General features: G+C 43.7%; 1 protein-coding gene across 1 annotated transcript in view; it reads left to right on the top strand.

Moving 5' to 3' along the window:
- Positions 1-304: 304 nt before the first annotated feature.
- The window catches only part of ELMOD1 (ELMO domain containing 1), a 37,162-nt gene continuing 23,081 nt past the window's right edge, over positions 305-14,385 (top strand). Inside the window, exons 1-3 of the mRNA XM_065420622.1 lie at positions 305-449; positions 589-617; positions 3,286-3,383. Coding sequence (XP_065276694.1) covers positions 305-449; positions 589-617; positions 3,286-3,383 — 272 coding nt within the window. The remainder of the gene's footprint in view (positions 450-588; positions 618-3,285; positions 3,384-14,385) is intronic.

Genomic DNA, 14,385 nt, shown 5'->3' with positions numbered 1-14,385 from the left:
CATTAATAAGACTTATGCACACAAACTCCTATATTAAGCGGGGGGAACTTCATAGAACTAAAATTCTTTTGGGGATTCTTTTCTGAGCTGATTCATGGTTTGGTTTTTTTTAACTGGGTAAAACTGAAGGGCCTGGTTCTGCAAACCTTACATGTATAAGTAATCTATTGCAGAATAAGAGTCCATATGTTCCTTGTATAAAAGTTTTGTCCTTCAGATATACAGTTAGGTGTCTTAAAATCTTACCTGTTTTGTTTAGACAAATTCAGTTCCAAATTCTCACTTTAAGGTTTCCTTTGACAGAATGTTTGTCCAGGTGTGCCTGTACTTCTACTGTAAATGTTTGTGGCGCTGTCTGAAATTTGTGGTGAGGAAATTAACGGGACGATGTGAATTACAAAGGATCTGTTACAATATCAAGCCTGGGGCCAGCAGAACTATGAAGATAGGTAAGTGTAAAATACCTGGTATTCCTCACATTTCTGTTCTTTGTCCATAAGTGTGGCCACGACACACGCACAGTGTATGTTGTTTGCCTTGAAAATGAACTGAGATAATTACATTTTTAAATAATTGTTTTCTTAACAGAGACATCACTGAGGGGTTCAAAAAATAAGGTGAGTGAACTTCTCTCTCCCTCTTTCTCCCATATACTTTTCCACTCAGCATTTCACAGCATGCCTCTTTCCAATTTGTAAAATGAAATTTAACAGTAGAGGAAAACATGTTTGTCCCAGGTTGCAGCCCTCGTCACCAGACTGGCGCTGCTGTCTCCTAGTCTTGCTGCAGATTAGCTCAAGGCCAATGCCCACGTCTGTGGTCTGCACACTGGCACTCTCTCTGCTCCTCTCTCAGCTCCCAGAACTGCAGCATCCTCTTTGTGACTCAGCTCTCAGGCTATGCCATAATCTGTGTTTCCACCTTCCAAGGGAGGGGAGGGGGTAACTGTCCAACAGTCCAGCCATTTCTTTAGTGAGGAGAGGGGGATCCGGGCCTGCCCACTACTCTGAGCCCCAGTACAGGGACTCTGTAAATAGCAGCCTCCTGTTGCTCCTCTGTAACCTCTGTCAATGCTGCTATGTTTCCCTGGGCCACTTCCCCATGGCCCCAGCACCTTCTTCACCCTTACCTCAGGGCACTCAGCTGCTCAGGCCCAGCAACCAGCCAGGAGTCCCTCTCACTCCCCCAGTCCCTGCTGGCAGCTGCTCTGTCCAAGGTGCTTAATTCTCTTGTCCCTCCAGGGACACAGTCCTTACTCCCTGGGCTCCAGCAGCACTGACCCTGCATCTCCCTTTTATCCCAGCCTGCCGGGGCCCAGATTGGGTGCTCTTTACAACTACTCTCTGATTGGCTGTGCTTCACACAGCCTCTCTGGGTTTCTCGGAGGACTCACCTCCATTGCTGCTTCTGGGGCAGGGCATGATTAACCCCTTCTATGCCTGTGTGGGGTAGGCACCCCATCACAGTGTTCACTTGTCAAAATTAGCACACTAGTTTTCCCACCTCATAACCTATATAAAGACTGACACACTAGCATAAATAGCAGCCTCTCCTCAGGAGAAGTCTGTGGATAGAGTAGCAGGTGGTTTTGCAAGATAAGGTTGAGTTGTTCAACAAAATTATATTGGGAAACTATTTGTGTTTATACAATGCTTAGTCCATTGTTGGCAGTAATGGAGACAAATAAGAAAAGGGAAAAAGGATGATCTTGTGGTTAAGGCACTGGACTAAGACTTGGGAGTCCTTGGTTCAGTTCCTGATTTTGCCAAAGACTTCTTGTGTGACCAGGGGCAATTCATTGAATCACCCCGTGCCTCAGTTTCCTTATCTGTAAAAATGGGGTTATTACTTTTGTACCTTATGGTGATTGGGGGACATGTAGAAGTACCTGGGCAGTGTGTTTTTTGTCCCTCACTTTCATGAATGTTCATAAAAATATTAAAAACAGCCTCTCAGTCTTTTCTCCTCAAACTGTAAAATTAGAATGCTGTTATTCTAAATACATTGCAGAAGTTAAAGTGAAGAGCATGAAAACATAAAAACTCTATTTTTAAACTATACACTTCTGTCTGGGAAGGGAAATCCAGTGTCATTGGAAAGCATGCTATTTATATCTGCATTACAAAAAGATTTCACAAAATAAACTAAATGGCATCTACTTTATACATGTTACAGTGCCACTAATGGAAATGGAACGTATGGCTCTACATTTAGAAAGTATGGATCTACATTTAGAAAATATGACCTATGAGGAAAGCTTGAAAGAATTAGGCATGTTCAGTCTAGAGAAGAGAAGACTGAGGGGGGTGTAATAAGTCTTCAGATATGTGAAAGGTTGTTATAAAGAAAACCAGTGATAAATTTTTCTCCAAATCCACCAACGGTAGGACAGGAAATAATGGTCTTAGCTTGCAGCAAGGGAGACTTAGATTAGGTGTTAGGAAAAACTTTCTAACTATAAGGATAGTTTTAAGCACAGAAATAGGTTACCTAGGGAGATTGTGGAATCCCCATCCTTGGAGGATTTTAAGAACAGCTTGGATGCTATCAGGGATGGTCTAGGTATTCTTAATCCTGCCTCAGCATGCGGGGCTGGACTAGATGACCTCTTGAAGTTTCTTCCAGACCTACGTTTCTGTGATTCTGTTTTACATATGTGCAAGTGACAAATGAGGTTGCCAGAGCAGATTCTCAAAAGATTCAATCCATTTTGAACTTCTCTGAGTTCTTGCTAGATTTTGATCATTTGATGATTCAGAAGTTCTTGCCTATTAATTCCCTCCAGAGATTGTGCATCTCTAATCTTTGTAGTGGGATCACTTGGAATACATGAAAAAAAAATTCTTGCTTTATTGCTATATGCCCAGAGTGTGTCAGTTACACAACACTCCAGTATACTATGTACTTTGGTACTTTTATACCAAATGGAGGCCAGAAATGCAGATATATTTTCTGAGTTAGTGGTCTCAGTCTAGTTCCTATTAGACAAAAGTCCACAATACAAAACATCTTCACAGTTGGCAACCACCATAGAGATGTACAGGATTGAGTGAGCCTGGGAAAGTAATCTGGCTCCTCACTAGGAGGGGGGATGATCAGGATCAAGGTGAGGGATTAAACACATTGGAAGGGCTGCCCAGGGTGTATTTGTTCTGTGTGCAGATAGAAATTTGGATTTCCCAGGCTGTCAATCTAGAAGTCCTCATGTGCACAACATTCCACCACAATGAGTATCCACTAAATGTCATCATATAGTAGTTAATTTATGTTAAAACATATTTCCAGCTGCTGCAAACTTCAGTAAGTGTTCATCCAGATGCCATTGAAAAAACTATAGATGACATCATGGAACTGAAAAAGATTAATCCAGATATAAATCCACAGTAAGTTTCTATTTCTTTATCAGAAAATTTGGAACTGTTGCTGTCTTTACTGTCTGTCTCTATGGAGAATCAGGCCTTCATGCTTAGCTTTATTTCTCAGTGTGAATCTGCTTTGTGCTTCTTGTCCAAATAACGCTACTGAAAAATAAGTAATCTCTTATGGTGCCTATAATTGGCAACAGTCCTGTGCCTCTTTACTTGGTGGTTTTCTGAATCTTGCTGTCTTTTATAAACTGATATACAAACTATATAGTGGTCACTTCCCCCTGGGATGAAATGCAGCTGTGGTTGGTGTTCATGGCAATAAAAATCGTGGCTTTTTAGCAATGCACAGCAACATTACATAGCAGTTTAGTGCAGGGAAGAAAGAAGCATACCATAAGCAATTCAAACAATATTCTGATTTCTAACTAAAATTCTCCTTTAACTTGCCCAAGTTGGAATTTTGACCGGGGCAACATGATTAACACTCTTATTTTTTTCTTTTTATTTAAATGCCACAAGATGTCATTGACCAAAAGTGGTCAGGACTTTGGTTTTATTTCTCATGCAAAAGATGGTATTTCAAAAAGGAGTAATGATTTTCGGGTTACCTCGATTTTCTCGGTGTCCAATTTATGACACCCTACAGGGGCTTGATTTTGAAGAAAGTGACAAACACCTTCTGAAAATTGGATCCCTGTAAGGTTTCTTTTCTTCAAACCAAAAATTGGATGCTTCCTGGAAGAGATACTGTAGTTAACCACAGGTGAATGGACTAGATCAGGAAGCCCTGGGTGAAATAATGTGGTCTGTGTAATGCGGGTCATCTGTATAACTCAGATGTAACCTGCAGGTTATGCAGACTGGAGCATCACAATGGTCCCTTCTGATTTTAAAAATCTGTGAAGGTGACTCAAATTGAGTGACCCAAAAATCACTAGCCGCCTTTGAAAAATGTTGGCCAACACATTCAACAGCAGAATAGCCCTGAGTTCTTGCCTGGGACTTGGTAAAGTAAGAACTCGGAGGGAAGAATGCCATCATGTTCATCACATTATAGGTTCAAATCCTGTTAGTGATAATGGCAATAATTAGGGCAACATTAAAATATGGCTTCACCAATTGCTGGGGAAGTGGGGGTTGAGCTCTGGAGCTTAATTTGAGAGAGAAAATTGGCTTGGGTATTAACACTGTCCATATGGACTGATTACTGGCTAAAAGACCATAAACAAAGGTTAAAGGTAAATGTCAATGAATCCATCTGAAACAAGATGCCTAGTAGGGACTGATTGGTATTGGGTCCAGTGTTGTTTAACATCTTTATCAATGATCTAGAAGGGGTAGTAAACGGAACATTGATTAAAATTCACAGTGTCAAACTGAGAATTGTTGAAGAGAAGGATTAATATAAATAGATACGAGAGATTGCATTGTGATGTAGTGTGGTTTAAAGAATAGGGCTGGGACTCAGGAGGCTTGGTTTATATTCCCAGACATGGCACTGACCTGCTGCTTTATCCTGGGCAAATCACTTAATTTCAATGTGCCTGTCTTTGGCCTCCACGTCTTTGTCTGTCTTGTCTGTTTGGGGACTCTCTCACTATGTGTTTGTACAGTGCTTAGCACAATGGGGCCCCAGGCTCTAGGCACTACAGTAATAATAATAATTGTGATATGATGGCATGTTCCAGACTAGGGAGGCAATAGCCCCTTTCCCACTCAAATTCGTCTCTCACCCCTCATATTTCAGCTTTCCCCAGGCCTTACACTCCCTCCAATCTGGGCAGCAACATCAACCATGGGGAACAGGACCTTCTGGTCCATACTTTCAACCAGGGACCTGAGGGACATTACAGTCCTGATCTCCCCTTCACTTCTGGGAACATCTGATTGGGAATATTCCCACTCCCAATGGTCTTAAACCCCAGGGATCTTAGTTAAAACAAAGTTCATAAAAAAGAGGTGAGAGAAAAGCATATCCAATAAACAGTGATCAGTGTAAAATTCTCTCTCTCCTAATAGTGAGTTGTAGTTTACAGCTCTTGCAGTGACAGCACAGTGATTTCAGCAGGTATTTACTTCACACCTTAGGGTTCAGTTGTTTGTGTTGTATGAAATAAGGATCTTTCTCTCTCTTCCTGTCAGCAATTCAGTGTCTTGGTAGCTTCCCCACTGAGTAAGTGTTCTACCCTCTATGTGTACCCTCCATGCTCCTCAGCCCTGCCAGTTATAGCCTTCACACTGTTTCAAATAGGCAGGTGTGAGCTTGCATTAATATATTATCTGTGGAGTCCTAGCTCATATCTGTGGAGTCACCCCAATGTTTGCACAGATGTTGTGTGTTGGTCAGTGCTTTAATCTGTTCTCAAAACTGCTAAGCATGTTCCAGTTTTGTTCAGTGCTATATGCATCTCTGCTTCCCATAGTAAACAGGCACTTGTATGCCTTTCGAGCGTTCCCATATCCATTTTGAAAGCTCCTTTCTACTGTACGGTTACCTGCCTTTCTCCCCACCTCTCCCTTTCTTTCACTCTCATTCACACATAAGACTGGCCATACTGGGTCAGACCAAAGGTCCATCTAGCCCAGTATCCTGTATCCCGACAGTGGCCAATACCAGGTGCCCCAGAGGGAATGAACAGAACAGGTAATCATCAAGTGATCCATCCCCTGTCGCTCATTCCCAGCTTCTGGCAAACAGAGGCTAGAGACCCCATCCCTGCCCATTCTGGCTAACAGCCGTTGATGGACCTATCCTCCAGGCACTTACCTAGTTCTTTTTTGAACCCTGTTATACTTGGCCTTCACAACAACTCCTGGCAAAAAGTTCCACATACTGACTCTGTGTTGTGTGAAGAAATACTTCCTTTTGTTTAAACCTGCTGCTTATTAATATCATTTGTTGACCCCTAGTTCTTGTGTTATGAAAAGGATTAAATAACACTTCCTTACTTACTTTCTCCTCACCAATCATGATTTTATAGGCCTCTATCGTATCCCCCCCTTAGTCATCTCTTTTCCAAGCTGAAAAGTCCCAGTCTTATTAATCTCTCCTCATATGAAAGCTGTTCCATACCCCTAATCATTTTTGTTGCCCTTTTCTGAATCTTTTTCAATTCCAATACATCTTTTTTTTAGATGGGGTTCAGTAACTTCATCTGTAGCAAAAATGATGTATTGATGGATGCTATCTCATTTGCCACACCTTCTGTCTGTGCCTGGTGAGAGCACACCTCAGGTATTGTGCCGTGCTCAGAACACCTCAGTATCAGAAAGACCTTGATAGGTTGGAGTAAATTCAGAGGAGCAAAATGGTAAAGGGTCAGACAAGACTGACTAAATACTACAGGAAAGATAGGTATGGATTGATTAACTGCTGATATGATAGCCAGGCCAATTCAGGCATTTCACTTTTCTCACGGGCTAAGCAAGGTGAGGCCTTTTTGTTATTTTGATAGGCTAGCTCGGTTGGAAATGGTGTTTGGTGGCAAAGACGCAACATGATGTTGTGGGCTCTGCCTTCTTGCAGACGAGATGTACAAAGTCAAGGTCCAGATGAGCAGTGATCAATCAAACCAGAGCTTCAGGGCTCCATCCTATAAAGCACTGAGCACTTTGGTCCCCATCTAGAAAAGCATTTAAGCACATTTTTAACTTTCCCCAGGGCTACTCACATGCTTAACTTGAAGCATATGCTTAAGAGATTTCCTGGATTTGGCAAAAACAATGAGGAGTCCTTGTGGCACCTTAGAGACTAACAAATTTATTTGGGCATAAGCTTTTGTGGGCTAAAACCCACTTCATCAGATGCATGGAGTGGAAAATACAGTAGGCAGGTATAAATACACAGCACATGAAAAGATGGGAGTTGCCTTACCAAGTGGGGGGGTCAGTGCTAACGAGCCAATTCAGTTAAGGTGGAAGTGGCCTATTCTCAACAGTTGGCAAGAAGGGGTGAATACCAAGGGAGGAAAAATCACTTTTGTAGTGCTAATGAGGCCAGTGCAATCAAGGTGGCCCATTTCAAACACTTGACAAGAAGGTGTGAGTATCAGCAGAGGGAAATTAGTTTTTGTAGTGACCCATCCACTCCCAGTCTTTATTCAAGCCTAATTTGATGGTGTCCAGTTTGCAAATTAATTCCAGTTCTTCAGTTTCTCGTTGGAGTCTGTTTCTGAAGTTTTTTTGTTGAAGAATTGCCACTTTTAAGTCTGTTATTGAGTGTCCAGGGAGATTGAAGTGTTCTCCTACTGGTTTTTGAATGTTATAATTCTTGATGTCTGATTTGTGTCCATTTATTCTTTTGCGTAGAGACTGTCTGGTTTGGCCAATGTACATGGCAGAGGGGCATTGCTGGCACATGATGGCATATATCAGATTGGTAGATGTGCAGTTGAACAAGCCCCTGATGGTCTGGCTGATGTGGTTAGGTCCTATGATGGTGTCTCTTGGATAGATATGCGGACAGAGTTGGCAACGGGGTTTGTTGAAGGGATTGGTTCCTGGGTTAGTGTTTTTGTTGTATGATGTTTAGTTGCTGGTGAGTATTTGCTTCAGGTTGGGGGGCTGTCTGTAAGCGAGGATGGCCTGTCTCCCCAGGTCTGTGAGAGTGAGAGATCGTCCTTCAGGATAGGTTGTAGATCCTTGATGATGCGCTGGAGAGGTTTTAGTTGGGGGCTGCAGGTGATGGCTAGTGACGTTCTGTTACTTTCTTTGTTGGGCCTGTCCTGTAGGAGGTGACTTCTGGGTACCCTTCTGGCTCTGTCAATCTGTTTCTTCACCTCACCAGGTGGGTATTGTAGTTTTAAGAACGCTTGATATAGATCCTGTAGGTGTTTGTCTCTGTCTGAGCGATTGGAGCAAATGCCGGTTGTATCTTAGAGCTTGGCTTTAGACAGTGGATCGTGTGATGTGGTCTGGATGAAAGCTGGATATGCTCCACACTTTGCAGGTCTGAGCCATTAGTGAACATAATTTTTCTAGCCCTTGATTAAATATCTCCTCTGAAAGAAAACTTCTCCAACAGCATGCATATTTTATAGAGGAGTGTGTGAGTATGTATATACAGCTACTGTGTGTGTCTGTGTCTGTGTCTGTGTTAAGGTTGCCAAATGCTTTCCGTTATAAGACCTTTTTTTTTAGTTGCTTATAAATTTTGTCAAATTTTAACCATTTGGGCTGAAAATTTACATGCCAGGTATATACCTCGGGCTGAATTTTGTTGGGGAAATTTCAGGAAAAATTGTTGAGCCATTTCTTCGAATTAGATGAGGAAAATATTGTTCTGTCCATGTTAAAAAAAATAATCTAAAAACTGTGTCACTGAGACGCTCTAGTGCCCCAATGCTTTGGAGCAAGGACTTATAATTTGGTAGTGGAGGGAGGGGACTTGTCCTAGCACTGGAGAGAGATGCCTTTTACCATCTCTGTAAAAATTGGTTCAAATTTGGCCAAGTTTGCACATCTTAAAATCTGTTTGCACATTTACTCAGTAGAGACTTGGAATCTTTGGAAAACTTTGCCACCAAATTCTAACATCTCTGCTGGATGTGCTCCGTCCCAGGGCTGCAGAGGCCCCCAGGAGCCGGCAAACAGGGCTGCTAACAGGGAAGTTTAAGTGGGAGTTTACAGGGGGAGGTGAAAGGGGAGGCGGGAGGGCGCGGTGGTCGGTGTGCTCTGTTTCCCAAGAAGCGGTGGGCTGGGACCACGGCGGCCATGAGCCAAGCTGCGGGGGACACAATGCAGATGATTGCATGTTGCAGCTGCGGTATGTACATGATACTAGCCGGGGCGTCTGACCAGAGGTATGTCTGCATGAAATGTTGCCTAATTGACCTGTTAGAGGAAAAGGTTCAGGGGTTGGAGATGCAGGTAGAGACCCTGGTGGAGTTTAGAAGGGGATTCGAGCAGCTGATGGAGCAAAGGCCGGGAGTGGCAGAAGGGGAATGCTCGGGGGTGCAGGTAGAAGTAGGGGCTATGGTCTGTGAGGGGGCAATGTCGGGGGGAGAACAGGAGCAGTGGAAGCATGTGACCATAAGAAGCAGGCCAAGGAAAAGGAGGGCTAGTGAGGGGGAAATAGAACTCAGGAACAGGTTTGGGTGTTTGGATAACGAGGCGGGAACGCAGCAGGTGGTAACTGATGGTGGGAGGCAGAGGAAGAAAAGAAGGGCAGCTAGTCCAATAGAAAGAGGGGAGGAGTTGATGGAGACAGCATCAATACTCGGCCCCAGGAGGATACAGGATGGCACTAGGGGGACTATAAGGGAAAATAGAGACAGACAGGAGTTACGACTGCAGGGAACAGGGGATAGATTGGTAGATCGCACTGTCACCAGGCAAAGGCAGGTTTATGTGATTGGAGACTCCTTACTGAGGAGGTTAGACAGGCCTGTGACCAGGGCGGACCCAGAAAACAGAAGGGTGTGCTGTCTGCCGGGCGCTAAGATACGGGATGTGGACCTGTGGTTGAAAAGGATCCTAGAAGGAGCAGGTAAGAACCCCTTGATCGTCCTTCACGTAGGAACGAATGACACGGCTAGGTTCTCACTAGAGAGAATCAAGGGAGATTATGCCAGGCTGGGGAAGACGCTTAAGGAAGTTGAGGCTCAGATTATCTTCAGTGGGATTCTGCCTGTTCCTAGAGAAGGACAGCAAAGGGCTGACAGAATTGTGAGGATAAATAGCTGGCTAAGGGAGTGGTGCTATAAGGAGGGCTTTGGGATGTATGGCCACTGGGAGGCTTTCGGGGACAGACAGCTGTTCTCACGGGATGTACTTCACCTGAGTAGGGAAGGAAATAGACTTCTGGGAGGGAGACTGGCTCATCTCATCAAAAGGGCTTTAAACTAGGAACTTGGGGGAGACGGTTGGGAGATGTCCAGTTGATCTCCACGCCAGATTCCAACACTGAAAAGGAGGGTGAAGAGATAAGCACAGATATAGGTAGGGGTAGGGGATTGGACATGAGAAGGAGGGGGCGGTTGGACAGTACGGGGTCCGTACCAAATTGCATAACTAATGGGAGAAAGGATAGACAGCATACGGTAAGATGTTTATACACCAATGCGAGAAGCCTAGGTAACAAAATGGAGGAATTGGAGCTCCTGGTCCAAAAAATGAAACCGGATATCATAGGAATAACCGAAACGTGGTGGAACGGTAGTCATGACTGGAGTACAGATATGGAAGGGTATGTGCTGTTTAGGAATGACCGGAAGAAAGGTAAAGGTGGGGGAGTGGCATTGTATGTCAATAATGAGGTTAAATGTAAAGAAATAATAAGTGACGGAATGGATAAGACGGAGTCTGTCTGGGCAATAATTACACTGGGTAAAAGAACTACTAGAGCCTCCCCTGAGATACTGCTTGGGGTGTGCTATAGACCGCCGGGATCTAGCCTGGATGCGGACAGAGAACTATTTAATGTTTTTAGGGAAGTAAAAACTAATAAGAACTGTGTAATCATGGGGGACTTTAACTTCCCAGATATAGACTGGGGAACAAATGCTAGTAACAATAATAGGGCTCAGATGTTCCTAGACGTGCTAGCAGATGAATTCCTTCATCAAGTAGTAACTGAACCGACGAGGGGGGATGCAATTTTAGATTTGGTGCTGGTGAGTAGTGAGGACCTCGTTGAGGAAATGGTTGTAGGGGACAACCTTGGCTCGAGTGACCATGAGCTAATTCGGTTTAAACTAAATGGAAGGATTAACAGAAATAAAACTGTGACTAAGGTTTACGATTTCAAAAAGGCCAACTTTTAATAAATTAAGGCGACTACTTAGGGAAGTGCATTGGGCTAACATACTTAGGGATCTAAAGGCAGATGACGCCTGGGATTATTTCAAGTTGAAGTTGCACGAGCTGTCCGAGGCCTGTATCCCGAGAAAGGGAAAACGGTTAGTGGGCAGGAGATTTAGACCTAGCTGGATGAGCGGGCGTCTCAAAGGGGCGATTAAGAAAAAGCAGAAAGCGTACAAAGAATGGAAGAGGGGAGGGATCAGCAAGGAAACCTACCTTATTGAGGTCAGAGCATGTAGGGATGCGGTGAGAAAGGGCAAAAGCCGTGTAGAGTTGGACCTTGCGAGGGGAATTAAATCCAATAGTAAGAGGTTTTATAGCCATATAAATAGGAAGAAAACAAAGAAAGAGGAAGTGGGACCGCTGAAGAATGTAGATGGAGTGGAGATTAAGGATAATCTAGGCATGGCACAATATCTAAATGAATATTTTGCGTCGGTCTTTAATAAGGCTAATGAAGGGCTTAGAAATAGAGTGAGCAGGACAGAGGGGAATAAAGGAGGGGGGATTGACATTACAGCATCAGAGGTGGAAGCCAAACTTGACCAGCTAAACGGGACTAAATCGGGCGGACCGGATGATCTTCATCCTAGAATATTGAAGGAACTGGCACGAGAAATTGCAAGCCCCTTAACGATAATTTTTAATGAATCTGTAAACTCGGGGGTGGTACCGTTGGACTGGAAAATAGCTAATGTGGTTCCTATTTTCAAGAAGGGGGAAAAAAGTGACCCGGGTAACTACAGGCCTGTTAGTTTAACATCTGTAGTATGCAAGGTCTTGGAAAAAATTTTGAAGGAGAAAGTAGTTAAGGACCTTGAGGCGAATGGCAATTTGGACAAATTACAACATGGGTTTACGAAAGGCAGATCGTGCCAAACCAACCTGATCTCCTTCTTTGAGAAAGTAACAGACCTTCTAGATAAAGGAAATGCGGTGGATCTAATATACCTCGATTTTAGTAAAGCGTTTGATACTGTGCCGCATGAGGAATTATTGGTTAAATTGGAAAAAATGGGGATCGATATGAAAATCCAGAGGTGGATAAAGAACTGGTTAAAGGGGAGACTGCAGCGGGTAGTACTGAAAGGTGAACTGTCAGGTTGGAAGGAGGTCACCAGTGGGGTTCCTCAAGGTTCGGTTTTGGGTCCGATTTTATTTAATCTATTCATTACTGACCTCGGAACCGAATGTAGGAGTGGGCTGATAAAGTTTGCGGATGACACAAAGTTGGGAGGTATTGCCAATTCGGAGAAGGATCGGGATATTCTGCAGGGAGACTTGGATGACCTTGTGAATTGGAGTAATAATAATAGGATGAGATTTAATAGTGAGAAGTGTAAGGTGATGCATTTAGGGATGACTAACAAGAATTTTAGTTATAAGCTGGGGACGCATAGGTTGGAAGTAACGGAGGAGGAGAAGGACCTCGGAGTCCTGGTTGATCACAGGATGACTATGAGTCGGCAATGTGACGTGGCTGTGAAAAAAGCTAATGCGATCTTGGGATGCGTTAGGCGAGGTATTTCTAGTAGGGACAAGGAGGTGCTGCTTCCGTTATACAAGGCGCTGGTGAGACCTCATTTGGAGTACTGTGTGCAGTTCTGGTCTCCTATGTTTAAAAAGGACGAACTCAAACTGGAACGGGTACAGAGAAGGGCCACTAGGATGATCCGAGGAATGGAAAACCTTTCCTATGAAAGGAGACTTGAGGAGCTCGGTTTGTTTAGCCTAACCAAAAGAAGGCTGAGGGGGGATATGATTGCTCTCTTTAAATATATCAAAGGGATAAATACCAAGGAGGGAGAGGAATTATTTCAGCTCAGTACTAATGTGGACACGAGAACGAATGGATATAAACTGGCCGTGGGGAAGTTTAGGCTTGAAATTAGACGAAGGTTTCTAACCGTCAGAGGGGTGAAATTTTGGAACAGCCTTCCGAGGGAAACGGTGGGGGCGAAAGACCTCCCTGGCTTCAAGATTAGGCTAGATAAGTTCATGGAGGGAATGGTTTGATGGGATAACGTGATTTTAGTCAATTAGGCAATAACGTGCCATCGCTGGTAAAATGAGGGTCCGGCTGGAGATTCTTGCCTGTATGCTCGGGGTTCTACTGATCGCCATATTTGGGGTCGGGAAGGAATTTTCCTCCAGGGTAGATTGGCAGAGGCCCTGGAGGTTTTTCGCCTTCCTCCGCAGAATAGGGCAGGGGTCGCAAGCTGGAGGATTCTCTGCGACTTGAAGTCTTTAAATCACGATCTGGAGACTTCAACAGCTGAGTTAAGGGAAAGTGGGTGGGTCAGCTTTTGTGGCCTGCATCATGCGGGAGGTCAGACTAGATGACCACAATGGTCCCTTCTGACCTTAAAATCTATGAGTCTATGAGGTGAATGGGACTTTCCCTGCAAATGCTGTTCCTACTAGCCAGGGGTTACTGGTGCCAAAAAAAGGAACTTAAGAGTAGAAAGATTCCTGGTTCTTTCCTCTCAGTGCTCCCCCTGCTGTTACCCTAGCAGCAAGGATGAGAAAGAGGAAAGCTGATTGGAATGCAAAGGTGTGAGGCGCTAGCCCTGGGGGGGGTCAGGGAATGGAGAGATGAGAGGGAAGACTGGGACAAGGGGCTGAGGGATGGAGAGGAGACTTTGTATATACGGTGGTGGATTCTCATCACTGGCCATTTTAAAATCAAGATTGGAATTTTTTTTAAAGGTATGCTCTAGTTCAAACACAAATTATTTTGGGGCAGTTCTATGGCCTGTGTTATACCAGAGTTCAGACTAGATAATCATAATGGTCCCTTCTGACCTTGGAATCTATCCATACATCTATCTATGTATAGATAGATATAGTGTGTGTATACTACAGACAAATGTAAAAAGTGTGTGTCCATAAGATTGTATAAATATATTTTTTTTAAAATAAACGTAATTCTAATTGGAATAATTACTTGTTGTCTATCTAAATTAGCCTTGCAGTTTCAGCTGCCAATGGTATTCCTAGTTCCCTGCTCTAAACTGCGATGTGTCATTGCTGTAGTTAAGCCCAGTTATGGCAGCATTTTAGCAGTGAGGTGAAAGCATTCATATGTAGTTTACTAAAGCACGTTTTCATTCTTTGGAATGAAAGGTACTATAAAAATGAAAGGTATAAAAAGTGAAGCATGTAAACACCAGAGGAGGAGGAGAATTGTTTAGGATAGATCAAGAGTGTGTAACTA

The sequence above is a fragment of the Emys orbicularis genome, chromosome 1 (genome assembly GCF_028017835.1).
Source record: "Emys orbicularis isolate rEmyOrb1 chromosome 1, rEmyOrb1.hap1, whole genome shotgun sequence".
NCBI classification, from domain to species: Eukaryota; Metazoa; Chordata; order Testudines; family Emydidae; genus Emys; species Emys orbicularis.
The sequence above is the reverse complement of the archived record's forward strand: the minus strand, read 5'-3'. Positions and strand labels throughout refer to the sequence as shown.